The sequence below is a fragment of the Capra hircus genome, chromosome 9, assembly GCF_001704415.2.
Source record: "Capra hircus breed San Clemente chromosome 9, ASM170441v1, whole genome shotgun sequence".
Taxonomy (NCBI): Eukaryota; Metazoa; Chordata; class Mammalia; order Artiodactyla; family Bovidae; genus Capra; species Capra hircus.
This window is the reverse complement of record NC_030816.1, coordinates 91,445,965-91,459,845: the sequence shown is the minus strand read 5'-3', so window position 1 is coordinate 91,459,845 and position 13,881 is coordinate 91,445,965. Positions and strand designations below refer to the sequence as shown.

The following is a 13,881-nucleotide window of genomic DNA, read 5'->3' as shown; positions in this document are numbered from 1 at the left end:
AAGCCTGGGAGCCCACCGCGATGACAGCTGCTACTCCGTGTATGAGAAAGCTGTCAGTATCCGAACATAAGGACACTCCTGACACCTGTCCACACAAGCTCAGAAATACTGACAGCCAGCTCTTTATAATGTGCTGTGAGCACGTTCATGAGAGTCAAAGGCTGAACCTCACTACATACCAGCCTGGATAAAAACAACTTTAAATCAGCTTTAAGACTTGGAAAGGTCCAATTTTCAGAAGGAAGTATGCTGAGACCTAGAGTATCAGAAAAGAACAAAGAAGAGAAGGATTTCTGAGGGGAGAAAAAGGGTATGACACTCTGGGGAAGACTTTTCAGGATGAAATAAAATTCTGTAACCTTAAGCTGGTGATTGTCCTTTAGGACGTAAAAAATACTGCTGAGTCACAGCCCCTTCAGCACTGGAGCACTGTCTTCTCAGAGGCAGCTTGTTTCGGGGCTAACGCCAAAGCTTCTGAAGAATTCCCTTCTTTGGAGGCAAACACGCACTCCCCTCCCCTGAGCACACGTGACCTGTCTCACCACGCTGCACTGGGGACAGGAAGGTTGGGGTCACACCAGACGCAGTTCAGTGGCTCAGACTGTCTCAATATCTCTTCACAATTGAAAGGCTTTTATCTTCATTTGGATCTGATGTTAAGGGCTGTGGCTTGATTCAATAGACAGATTGGTGGCCTAAATTAATCACATTATCTGCTTTTCCTGTATTCTAACAACTACACAGATCAGAAAAGGAGAGTATACCTCACGCCATTTTACACAAACATGAGTCAGCTGCTAACAGAGGGCTGACAGGATGAGTCAGACCAAGAACCGGGCCTTGGACAGGTTTCACTCTCGATGCTCGATGTGCCTCAAAGAGCTCAGGCTTAGAAGACAGCAGCCAGTGAGAAAGCCTATGGCCGTCAAACCTTACTGGGCTGAGTTTTACTAAATTCAGTGGATCTAGTGGAGACCAGGGCCTGCGTGTGAGGCTGCGGCCTGGGGCCCGCCCCTTCCCCTCATGCCCTCTTGCCTCCAGCTCCCATCTCCAGGCAGAGGTGGGCTCCAAGCTGCTGTCCGTGGAGGTTGGTGGTCAGCACTGGCACATGGGCCCCTCGTGACCAGCCCGTGTCTGGCGGACCTGTGACCTAGATCTCCAGGAGAGAAGCTCTCCAGGAACCATGAACATGGAGACCAATCTGGTTGGCAGAGGTGGCTGCTTCTCCTTCTTTTTAGAAGACATGACTTGCCCAACAGAGAAGGCTCAAGGTAATTTTTTCATCTAATCTCTAATAAAGCTGGTTTTCACTATGTGCTTTCTCACTGAGAACTATACACGTCCTGCAGACCAGGACTGTTTCCACAGGAGGCAGGCTTAGCTGGAAGCTGCTTGGCTTGGCCTGGGCCCTGGGGACAAGGCACGAATCACCGTCTGGAGTGTCACCAGAAACTGGGAGTCACTTTTCTAACACAGGACCTCCTTGTGCAGGTGGCTAATGTGAGGGAACATTTGCCAACTGTAGGCTATGCCACCTTCGTATGATGAGACCAACTCTGCAGAGCCAGCCTCCAGCCCTTAATGCTTCCCAAACGGCTCCTGGAACGTTTGGGAGACGAAGCCATAGAAGAAAAAACACGAGGCAGCTTTTGCTAGAGTAACAAGGAAGCAGCCATCTTGGCTGTGGGTCATGTTGGCATCAAACAGGAGGAGGTTACTGCCGGGCTCCCAAACACACCTGGCGGGCAGGCCGGGTCGCCTCTGCCCACACGGAGCTGCAGCTTTCCCAGGGATGCAGTTCCTCGTCTGACATCACAGTCTGCACGGCCTTGAGCCTGCTCGTCCCCAAGCCAGCGGAATGGGTTGAGTGAGGAACCCACCGGGCGCCAAGCCACGCTGACACTGAAGACCTGGTGAGGCTGTCTGGCCACCTGCATGTTGCCTGCTGAAGCTCCGGCACCACAGACAAAACAGCCTCGCCTCACACGTGCTTAGTTTTCCTTTTGCAATTTTTTTTCTTTCTTTTCTTTTTTCTGTGAATCAGGAAATATTGGTTCCTACTTATTTTTCTTCCTAAGTCGTGACAGAGGCCTGGAAGAGCTTTAAACAAGAAGTTCAAAGAATGGAAAAAAAATGAACATAACCAAGTTTCGGTTCTGAAACCTGAAATCAGATTTATTAAACCCAAATAATGAGTGCTCTGGGTTTCTCTGGTGGCTCAGCAGGGAAAGAATCCACCTGCAATGCAGGAGGGGAAGAGATGTGGTTGGACTCTGGGGTCGGGAAGATGCCCTGGAAGAGGAAATGGCAACCCACTCCAGTATTCTTGCCCGGAGAGTCCCATGGACAGGGAAGCCTAGCGGGCTACACGGGGTCACAAAGAATCAAGACATGACTGAGGGGCACCACCACGATGAGTACTTTAGAAACACACACTTAACTGCAGACAGACAGCGTCCCCGCCCCTCAGGCTCCACACGCGCCTGCCGCAGGCTTTTGCTGCGCGGCTCCGGCAGGAGCTCTTCTGAAACCCAGGCCCCAAGCGCTCCAGTTCAAGGAAGCAGCGGCGAGGCTGCAGCCCGGGTGCTGAGGGGATGAAGTGAGGATGGCCCCGCACCCCAGCCGCAGGGTGCGCGGCCTCTGGGCGGGGCCAGCCCAGGCCCCGTCCAGGTACCATGGCCAAGCCTTGCTCCCTGCAAGGCCCTGATGCCCCGCTGCAGCGCCTGCATGGGGCTGCCCACACCACCCCATCAAAGCCCGCCTCTGAGCATGGCCCACAGGGAGCTGCTGAGGTCATGACACTGCCTGCTTTGTAGTTTAGTTTCCTTCCACACACAGGACGCCATAGACGGAAAGCTGTATGAAGGAAGAGCTGCTAAGCTTAAGGAGTCTAATGTGTGTCTGCAAGTATTCAATAACGTTAGAACACAGGAAAGCACCTTTTTCCGCGTAAGAACACATGACTTACAATTCTCTCCAACGGTGACAGAAGAGGCAGGTGTTGACTGGACTGCCTGGACCACAAGCCAAGTGAGCCTCCCTGGCACCTGCATTTTCTGGGGCTGCCGGCCCTTCCTGCCAGGACCTGATGGCTTCCTAAGCGGGAGGGCCTGGGCGTGCAGGGGGTGGGCGGGACAGGAGGGGCAGGAGGGTAAGCTGCAGCGCCTCCTTGGGGAGCATCACACCCGAGTGTGAGCCGCGTGTGTGCTGCACCTGTCTGCGTGTGCTGTGCACGTGTCTGCATGTCTGTACATGCGCTGCGCACACCTGCATGCATGCTGCACGTCTGCGTGTGCTACACATCTGTGCATGTGGTCTGCAAGTGTCTGCGTGTACTGCACACATCTGTGCACGTGCTGTGCACGTGTCTGCATGTCCAGGTGGACAGACACACGCCCGCACCCTCCTACTCCGCATCTTCCCTGACATCACTCTCCTCCCATGAGTTGTAGAATGCAGCACTTTCATCATTTCTAGAAGTTATTTTGATTTTTATTTCCTCAATAAAAATGTACTTGCCCTTCAAAGACAGTGTGCGTGTACAGAATGTACAGCAAGCAGAGCTGTCACCTGCGCCTGGGATCAGGGAGCGTGGGGAGCTAAGCAGAGAGGCCTGGGAGACCATGCGGCTGCTGGGGCCCGGGGCCAAGTTCCTTGAGGCTGGTGAGCACTGAGTGCACGGCAGGGCTGGCAAAGGCCACAGAAAGGGAGCACGAGGGGTCAGCCTCAGGCTGCTGGGGGGACTATCGAGTCAAGGCTGTTCAAATCATCCCCAGAGGCGTGCTGGGAAGACTGAGCCAGGAACCCCCATCTGGAGAATCGGAAGGACAGAAGGAAGCGTAGTGGTGGGTACACGGCACGAGAGCTGAAGGTCATGGTTTTTATGGTCAGGGGGGACGCTCTGTTCAGGAGACGGTTTCCACAAACGGTCACAGCGACACTCCTGTCTCCTATGCTCTTCCAGAACCCCACTCCTTTCCCACTGAGAGGAAAGTCTACTTCATCTCCACCTGAAGCTGGACGCCTTTCTGGCTACCTTATGACAGAATATGGCAGAAAAGCATGACTTACTGGATTATAAAAGGTGACGTGGCTTCTGCCTGGTTCTTTAGCTCGAGGGGCACTTACCTTGGTATCCAGCTGCCATGCCGCAAAGAAGCCCACACAAGCCCCTGCGTGTGCACACGTCTGTGTGCTGCACGTGTGCCGTGTCTGTGTGCCGTGCACGTGTCTGCATGTGCTGTATATCTGCATGTGTGCTGTGCACGTATGCTGAACCATCACTTCACATAGTTATCATTTGTGTGTGTGTGTGTGTGGAGTGAGAACATTCTATTAGCAAATTTCAAGTATACATTATATTATTATCAACACAGTTGCCATGCTACACATCACATCCCAGGAACTCATTCATCTCATAACTGAAAGTCTGTTCATTTTGACACATATCTTCCCATTTCCCCAACCTTCCAGCCCCTGGCGACCACCACTCTATTCTCTTTACTAGTTCAACTGTTTTAGGTTCCACATGCAAGTGGTATCATGGAGTATTTGTCTTTTTGTGTTTGGCTTATTTCACTTAGTGTAATGACCTACAAGTTCATCAACACTGCTGCAAATGAAATTTTCTTTTTTAAAAAGAAACTGGACAGCATTCCTTTCATACACACATGCACCCTAATTTCTCTACTCACTCACCGAATGAGTGAATGGAGGCCGGTCAGGGCACCTCCATAGCCCCGTTCCTGTGAACAGTGTGGGAAGGAACACTGGAACGCAGGTGTCTCTCTGCGGTGCTGGTTTAGCCTCCTTTGGAATGGACAGAGAGCTGGGACTGCCGGGTCATACGGCCGCTCTATTCTTAGTTTTTTGAGGAAACGTCTAGTTTTCTACAGTAGCTGTGCCATTTTACATTCACAGCAGTATGCAAGGGTTCCTCTCTCTCCACATCTTCACTGACCTTTGTTGTCTCGTCTTTTTGATGATCGCCATTCCAACAGTTGTAAGGTGGTATCTCCTCGTGGATTTGATCTGCATCTCCCTGATATCAATAACACTGAACATCTTTTCATGTCCATTTGTATGTCTTCTTTTGATAATAGTCTATTCAATTCCTTTGTCCATTTTTTCAATTATTTGCTTTCTTGCTAATGAGTTACGAGAGTTCCTTACATATTTTGGATATCACCTCCTTATTAGGTATGGTTTGCAAATACTCTAAACCATTCTGGAGGCGGGCTCTCCATCTTCTTCAGTCTTCCTTCTGCCTTTGTCCGATGTACTTCCACTTGTTTATTCTTACTTTTGCTGCCTGTGCTTTCCGGTGTCATATCCAAAAGAAAAAAACTACTGCCAAGATGAATGGCGTTATTACCTACATTTTCTTCTAAGAATTTCAAAATTTTAGGTTATTTAAGTCTTTAATCCATTTTGAATTGACTTTTGTGTATGCTGTAAGGGTTCAGCTTCATTGTTACGTGACTATCCAGTTTTCCCAACATCATTTATTGATGAGACTTTTTGGAGACCTTGTGGAAGATTAGCTGATCATGTATGAGGGTTTATTTGGGGGCTTTTTATTGTTCTACTGATCTGTATGTCAGCTTTTATATCCAAGCCGTAGTTTTGGTTACTTTACTGTGGAATATACTTTGAAATCAGGAAATGTGACCCGCCAAGCTTTATTCTCATTTCTCAATATTGCTTTGGCTCTTTGGGGTATTTTGTGGTTCCATGCAAATTTTAGGATTGTTTGTTCTACTTCTGTAAAATGCCATTGGAATTTTGTTAGAGACTGTACTGAATCTGTAAATCACCCAGGGAAGAATGGACATTTTAATAATATTAATTCTTCTAATCCATGAACATGGGATATCTTTCCATTTGTTTGCATCCTCTTCAATTTCTTTCATCACTGTTTTATAAGTTTCAGTAAACAGATCTGCTACCTCTTGGTTAAACTTACTTCTAAGTACTTCATTCTTTTTGATGCTATTATAAATGGAATTGTTTTCTGAACTTCTTCAATACTCCGCTGTTGTTGTTCAGTTGATAAGTTGTGTCCAACTCTTTGCAACCCCATGGACTGCAGCACATCAGGCTCCTCTGTCCTTCTCCACTATCTCCCAGAGTTTGAGCAAATTTGCCCGTTGAGTCACTGATGCCATCAACCATTTTATTCTCTGCCACCCCCTTCTCCTTTTGTCTTCAATCTTTCCAATCATGAGGGTCTTTTCCAATAAGTCAGTTCTTCACATCAGGTGGCCAAAGTATTGGAGCTTCAGCTCCAGCATCAGTCCTTCCAATGAATATTCAGGGCTGATTTCCTTTAGGATTGACTGGTTTGATCTCCATGCAGTCCAAAAGACTCTTTCGAGTCCTCTCCAGCACCACAATTTGAAAGCATCAATTGCTTGGCACTCAGCATTCTTTATGGTCCAACTCTGTTGTCAGTGTGCAGAAACCCAACTGTTTTTCTGTATGCTGATTTTATACCCTACAATCCTTTACTAGTTCTAACACTTCTTTGGTGGAGTCTTTAAGGTTTTCTATATATGAGATCATGACATCTGCAGACAGGTTTTACTTCTTCCTTTCCGATGTAGATGTCTTTTACTTCTTTCTCTTGCCCAGCTACCCTGGCTAGAAAGTACTACGCTGCGTAGAAACAGTGACAGTGGGCACCCTTGTCACATTCCTGGTCTCGGAGGAAAAGCCTTCAGCCATTCACCATTATGTATGGTGTTAGCTGTGGGTTTGTCATATACAGCCTTTATTATGTTGAGGTACATTCTTTTTATACTTGATTTGTTGAAAGTTTTTATCATGAAAGGATGTTAAAATGGACATATATAAATAAATATAAATGTATAAATGTAAATATATAAGGAAAATATTAAAACTAAAATAAATTAAAACTAAAGAGAGGACAGATAGCAATGTAATAATATCATAATATTAGTACTGAAAATAATAATTGCTTTTAACAATGGGTAGTAGAATCATCCTAAAAGAAAATCAATAAACACTGTACTTGAACTGTTTTATATCAAGTGGGCTTAACAGACATATGTAGCCCATTTCCATCCAATAGCAGAATATACAGTCTTCTTAGGTAAAAACAACATAATATTCTCTAGGACTGGTATGTTAGTCCACAAAATAAATCTTAAAAATTTAAGGCTAATGTGACATTAAGTGTATTTTCTGATAACAATGGTTGTTGTTGCTCAGTCACTAAATCATGTCCGACTCTTCGTAATTCCATGGACTGTAGCACACCAGGCTTCCCTATCCCTCACCAGCTCCTGGAATTTGCCCAAGGATAACAATGCTATGAAACTAGAAATCAGTAAGAGGAGGAAAACTGGAAAATTCACAAATCTGTGGAAATTAACACATTCTTGACCAAGCAATAAGTCAAGGGAGAAATCAAAAGGAAAATCAAAATGTATCTTCAGGCAAGCAAAAATGGAAATACAACATACAAAAACTTAATGCAATAAAAGCAGTTCTAAGAGTGAAGTTTATAGCAATAAATCCGTACATTAAGAAAGATCTCAAACCATGTAATGTTACATTTGAAAGAACTAGGAAAAGAAGGTACCAAGTCCAAAGACAGCAGGGAGTGTGCGTGTGTGTTGCTTCAGTCTTGCCTGACTCTGCGCAACCCCATGGACTGTAGCCTGCCAGGCTCCTCTGTCTACGGGATTCTCTAGGACAACACCAGAGTGGGTTGCCATGCCCTCCTCCAGGGGATCTTCCAGACCCAGGGATCGAACGCATGTCTCTTACGTCTCCTGCATTGGCAGGCCGGTTCTTTAACACTAGCACCACCTGGGAAGCCCCAACTTACCAAGACTGAATTACAATGAGATAGAAAATCAGAACAGACCAATGAGTCAGTAACTAAAAACATTCTAACAAAAGCTCAGGACCAGATGGCTTCACTGGTGAATTCTATTAAACATTTTTTAAAAAGAATTAATGCTAATCCTTCTTAGACTCTTTCAAAAAACTGAAGGGAAAGGAATACTTCCAATCTCATTTTACAAGGATAGCATCACCCTAATACTGAAAACAGCCAAGGATACCACAAGAAAAGAAAATCACAGGCCAATATCCCTAATGACTACTGATGCAAAAATCCTCAACAAAGCTGTGTGTGTGCTCAGTCACACAATCGTGTCCAACTCTTTGCAACTCTATGGAATGGACAGCGCAGTGGTGGTGCAAAAAGCTGTGCAAAGGAGACAAGAGCCCTGAAGACGAGGAGCGCGAGGGCCGGCCACTGGGAGCTGACCATGGCCAGCTGAAAGCCACCGCTGAAGGGGACCTTCTTACAGCTATATAAGCAGTTGCTGAAGAACTCAACATCGACCATTCCACAGTCATTTGGCATTCAGCAAACGGGGATGGTGAAAAACACAATAAATGGGTGCCTCTTGAGCTGACCAAAAATTAAAAACTCGTCATTGTGAAGTGTCATCTTCTCTTATTCTGCACCACAATGAACCACTTCTTGGTTGGACTGTGACGTGATGAAAAGCAGATTTTACACCACAGCTGATGATGTGCTTCCCAAAGCCAAACCTGCACCAAAGAAAGGTCATGGTGACTGTGGGCAGCATTTACCATGGTGGTCTGCTGCTGGTCTGATCCACTACAGTTTTCTGAATCCCGCTAAAACCATTATATCTGAGGAGCAAGCTCAGCAAATTGATGAGATGCACCAAAAGCTGCCACGCCTGCAGCCCACACTGGTCACCAAGGGCCCAGTTCGTCTCCATGGCGACACCCGGCTGCGCACTGCACAAGCACCAGTTCAGAGCTGGAGGGGCCGGGCTGTGGGGCTCTGCCCACCCGCCACGGCCACGGCAGGCGCGTGCCAGCCCGCGACCACTTCCTCACGCATCTTGACCCGGTTTCGCAGGGGAAACACTTCCACAGCCAGGAGGCGGCAGAAAATGCTTTCCAAGAGTTCGTCAAATCCCAAAGCATGGATTTTTATGCTACAGAAATAAGCTTATTTCTCACTGGTAGAAGTGTATTGATTGTGATGGCTCCATTTTGATTAATAAAGATGTGTTTGAGCCTAGTTATAATGATTTAAAATTCACAGTCCAAAACCGCAGTTACTTTTTCCATCAACTTAATATTAGCAAACTGGATTCAACAGTACATTAAAAAGACTGTACACCTTGAGCACCTGGGACTTATCCCAGGGATGCAAGGATGGTTCAACATTCCCAAATCAATCAATGTGATAAACCACAATAACAAAATGAAAATGAAAAATTATATGATTATCTCAATAGATGCAGAAAAGGCATCTGACAAAATTTAACATCCTTTTTCTTCACAAAGACCCCAATATACTGGATGGTAAAATGTCTTCCAAATAATTTTTAAAAAGTGAAATTACATTTCATTATGAATAATAATACTTTTATTTTCATTTTAGAACTGATATATGGAACCTTCATCAGAAGACTTAACTGCAGAGATAATATACCACCACCAAAACTACAAAAAAAAAAAAATCACTGCACTGGTTTTCCAAATGTAGTAAAGATTTTATCAACTCAACAGCTTCACTTAAGCATTAAATGAACATAAAATATTTTACTGACAAGTTAGAATTCACTTATGAAACAGGAGATGACATTCATGGAGGTCTACTCTTCTAGTCTAAGGAGTGAGAGATTTATTTCAAAGTTATACAAATAAGCAACAAAGAAATGAAATTTCTAGAAGCAGTAGTGGTATCAAATTAGCAAAAACAAGATGAATAGGTTTTAGACAGGAAACCTACATATAAAAAAATTCTATTTCTAAAATTGGGAAATAAGGCTATAGGTCCTACATGACTACATAAAAAGTGACTAGACATGCAGATGTCCTAAAGAAGGACCTGCAGGAAGTGAATAGGAGACTATATTTCTTTTTGGTGAAAGTGAAAGTGCAGTCACTCAGTCGTGTCCGACCCTTTGCGACCCCATGGACTGTAGCCTATCAGGCTCCTCCATCCATGGGATTCTCCAGGCAGGAATACTGGAGTGGGTTGCCATTTCCTTCTCCAGGAGATCTTCCCAACCCAGGGATTGAACCCGGGTCTCCCACATTGTAGGCAGACACTTAACCGTCTGAGCCACACATATTACCAAATAAGATTCTAAAACAAAGTAAGAAGCCTGCACACACAGCTGTCAGTCAGGCTAAAGCATCAAGTGCTAAGATACAAAGTGCACTATGATTTGTTTAGGGTTTATTTTGTTTTAATGACATCAGCTGAAGGACATGTCTTGTGAGCGCAGGCAAGCATGACTCAGAGGCTCTCCTGGGTGCGGGTGCAGCCTGGAAGGTGGATTGGCAGTCACAGCAGCTCCAGGCCAAAGGGAGACAGCTGCTAACCTAATCCCTAATCTAGATTATTTTCAATTATCAAAATACCCAGGGGCTGAGGTCAGGACAATTTGGGGCTTAAAATTTCAATTCTTAGACTATGTGAAAATTCTTTCATGAATAGAATGTCTCTGAACTTGGATTCATTTAGAATATTTTTTAACAAGAGCCCTTCAGGGCTCACAGATAAAGAGCAACAGATGTCCCACTTGTTAGCGGTATCATAAATTAGGCTTCTTGACACTCAACTACTGCTTCTCTCTACATGGTTTGCAGGCTTCCTGTCTGATGCCTAATGTGTGCTGAATCCAGGTGTCTTCACAGGCACAGGCTCTGGGCTGGAGCAAATTCTAAATGAAAGGGTGAAACAACTGAAACAGACCCCTGCGTCACAGGCAATGTCAAGACCATGCAGTCATCTCTCCCACCAAAAAGGTGAGAAGGAAGCTGGTACATCTTTCTCGGTGAAGGTACAGTTGGAAACTTTACTTCTGGTTACAATTTATGATTAGTAAATAATTTCTGGAAAATGATACAGCTTATTAGACATCATGTCTTAAAAGATAAGATCATCTGGGAAATATCCTCACAACTTTAATCCTCTAGTATTAAAGTTAAAAAAAGTGGGATATCATAAGATTTCAATTCATTATAAGAATCAACAGATGCAGACGGGCATGAAGACGTTAACCATGGCTGTTTGGGGACGTGGAGTCAGGACGACGTCTACAAGTAAGCCCACAAAGGCGTTTTAAAGTTGAATGAGGAAGAAGGCTGAAATAGATGCTTTTCCTCTTGTGACTCTGGGTCTGGAACCCCCGGTGAGCTTCTCCTCAGATGACTTCATTCTGAAGGAGGGCCCAGAGGATCCAGAGGCTTCACTCTGGTTCGACAGCCAGATTCTGCGGCTTCTTCTGTGCACACTTTTTCTAGAGAAAGCAAACTTACCTTGAAACCAAGTTGGGAGGTTTTAACATCTGAATTCTTTTAAAAGTTTGGTACTTGATATGAAAGATTTATGGTATAAAGACAGATATTTTACTTCAATCTTTGATAGAACTGATTTATTCTGAAGATGTTGAGTGGTGGACTTACCCAGAAGATGACTAATATCTTCTCCACTGGTCAGGCTCATACTGTCTACTTCCTGTACCAAACAGATAACAAAACAAAAAATAAGAATTAAATTTCTCTAAAAATCAAACAGAAAAAAATGACACATTTCTAAGTATGTACAAAAACATCTAAGTTGTATTTGGGCCAGAACTTTATTGTCTTTTTGGCTGTGGCCACCTGTTATTAAGATTTTGTTCCATAATTAGCCATTAAAGTAGGAAGCAATTAATTAAGAGGCAGTCCTGTTGGTGGAAGGAAGCACTGTCAGAACTGTTCCCCTCAACTCCAGGGCCACCGTCTGCACAGCATCTACGCAGCCACTGCTGCCAGGGATGTTTGCAAACGGCCCTTCCCATGCAGATGGCACCTGGGATGTTCTGCCAAGAGCAGGAAAGCACCAGGGTGGCTCCCTCCGCAGCAGAGCCCAAGGCTTCCCCACCCCTGCCCTTGGGGCTGCTGCCCACTCTCTGGCATCGCTAGGGTCAGAAAGGAACCATTCTGCAAGTAAAACAGGTGATGGCTTTTCACATTTAAAATGTAACACTTTTCCAGCAAAAGTGATGGGCAGCCTTGTCACCTGCACCCCCCAGGAGGGTGACAAGAGAGGGTCACAGCAGTGGCCAGAATGAGGTTTCCAGGCAGCATCCTTGTTATCACAGATGATCAGAGGCAGCTTTACAACAGCCCAGGCCTCCTAGGAATCACCACTGAGAAGTGAAAATCTGAAGAAATCACAGGCAATTTTGTAGCTACCAACTGTGGAATTTAACACATCATTTCTCACCAACAGCATGAAGAGGTTAAACGTTCTCACTTTAGCTGCCGGCTAGCATTTTACAAGTTCCGAAAGCTTTGATGTTCACCCCTTGGTGAACAGAGGTTCACACCTCTGCAGGTCCCAGGTCCCCACCCTTGTCTCATTGGCTCCCAGCCCAGAAAGGCTCCCAGCCCTCGGTTCTCACCTCTCTGCCCAGCCCAAATGGAGCAGCTCAGCTCTCATCAGGTCAGGGGCCCTAGGGGCAGCCATGGGAAACCTGCTTGTTAACTCTGTCCTGAAAACAGTGACAACTTTCTGCTTGGACTGCTTGAGTATCTCCAAAAAATACTGTAAAAAGGGCTCAAAAGTAGATAAAACACAGCAAAAAATGTGCTGGCTAAGTGAAGACGACTCATTCAACCACATTAAGGAGGTGAAAAAATGGATTACCTCACCTGAAAACATGTGTTCCTGTTCTAATAAAAGACTTAATGTACACATGCGTGTGTGTATAAAACACATTGTGTGTGGAAACACACGTGCACTGCAAACATTTTTTGAGCACCTTCCGTATCGGGCAACGTGCAAGGACACAGTCTGCTTGCTTGTATGCGTCCAGTCAGACCTTCCAGTTTCTCCCCCACCCCAACTCCTAAACTGCCAAGTCTGATACCAAAGCAGCACTCACCACCTCACTCTGCCTCCAACCTGAGGCCCCCAGAGAAGTGTTTCAGCCCAAACCCTCTGGCACTAGCACCCCTGGACTTTGGTGGGGCTCCTGCAGGCCCCACAGAGCAGGGGTTTCCTCAGAGGCCACTTGGCAACCGTCTGCCCTGAGCCTGCAGGGAAAGCACCCCAGGGTGGCGGGCCAGCGCGGGAACCACCAGCACCTGAACTCCGGCTTCCCTCGCAGAGCTGATGGTCCCTCAGGTCCACAAGTCGACCTGGGCCTGAGACCTACAGGAGGTTCGGCAGTGGGACCCGCAGGGCCCAGAGCGCAGGTCACCAGCAGAGTGGAAGGACCAGGGAGACAGCACATCCCCCCCAGGGCCTCCACTCTGCCAACGTGCTCGATGTCCATGGGCGGGCTGGACAACTCACCAGACACACAGGCCTTGCTGGCATGCGTCCTCGAACCCTCTTGTCAGCCCAAAGTGGTGGCAGCCCTGGCCTTGTGCTCCGGCAGGTGACACCTCCTTCCCTGACCTCCCAGACCTACCCCTTCCCAAAACCTCAGACCCTGCCAGACCGACGGGGAAGATCAGCAGGCACCAGCTTCCCATCTGTCCTCTGGTCCAGGCCCAGAGGGACACCAGGCCCTCAGCGTGACTTGCCCACTCTCTGACCTGCATCACCGACAGCACTCAGCCTGACCTCAGCCTCCACGGGGCCGTCCATACACGCAGGGCACGGTACACGGGCAGCTCCCTGGGGCTGCCCCCAAGACCCCTGCCGTCTAGTCGCGAGGGCGCCGAGAGAAGACCCCTGCCATCTAGTCGCGAGGGCTCCTAGCGAAGACCCCTGCCGTCTAGTTATGAGGGCTCTCAGGAGAAGATCCCTGCCCAGGGCGCCAGGGCTGACGTGACGGTCTGCTCTTCCACCCT

At 46.7% G+C, this 13,881-nt stretch overlaps 1 protein-coding gene across 4 annotated transcripts in view; it reads right to left on the bottom strand.

Annotated features, from left to right (window-relative positions):
* FAM120B (family with sequence similarity 120B) overlaps positions 7,031-13,881 on the bottom strand; it is a 69,498-nt gene continuing 62,647 nt past the window's right edge. For 2 of the 4 annotated variants that reach the window (XM_018053498.1, XM_018053501.1), the window contains 2 exons: positions 11,500-11,551; positions 10,876-11,333 (listed from right to left, as the gene is read on the bottom strand). In XM_018053498.1, coding sequence (XP_017908987.1) covers positions 11,511-11,551 — 41 coding nt within the window. In that variant the 3' untranslated portion in view covers positions 10,876-11,333; positions 11,500-11,510. Of the gene's footprint in view, positions 8,593-9,563; positions 11,334-11,499; positions 11,552-13,881 lie in introns of those variants that run through there. The other 2 variants (XM_018053500.1, XM_018053499.1) reach the window with 2 other exon arrangements.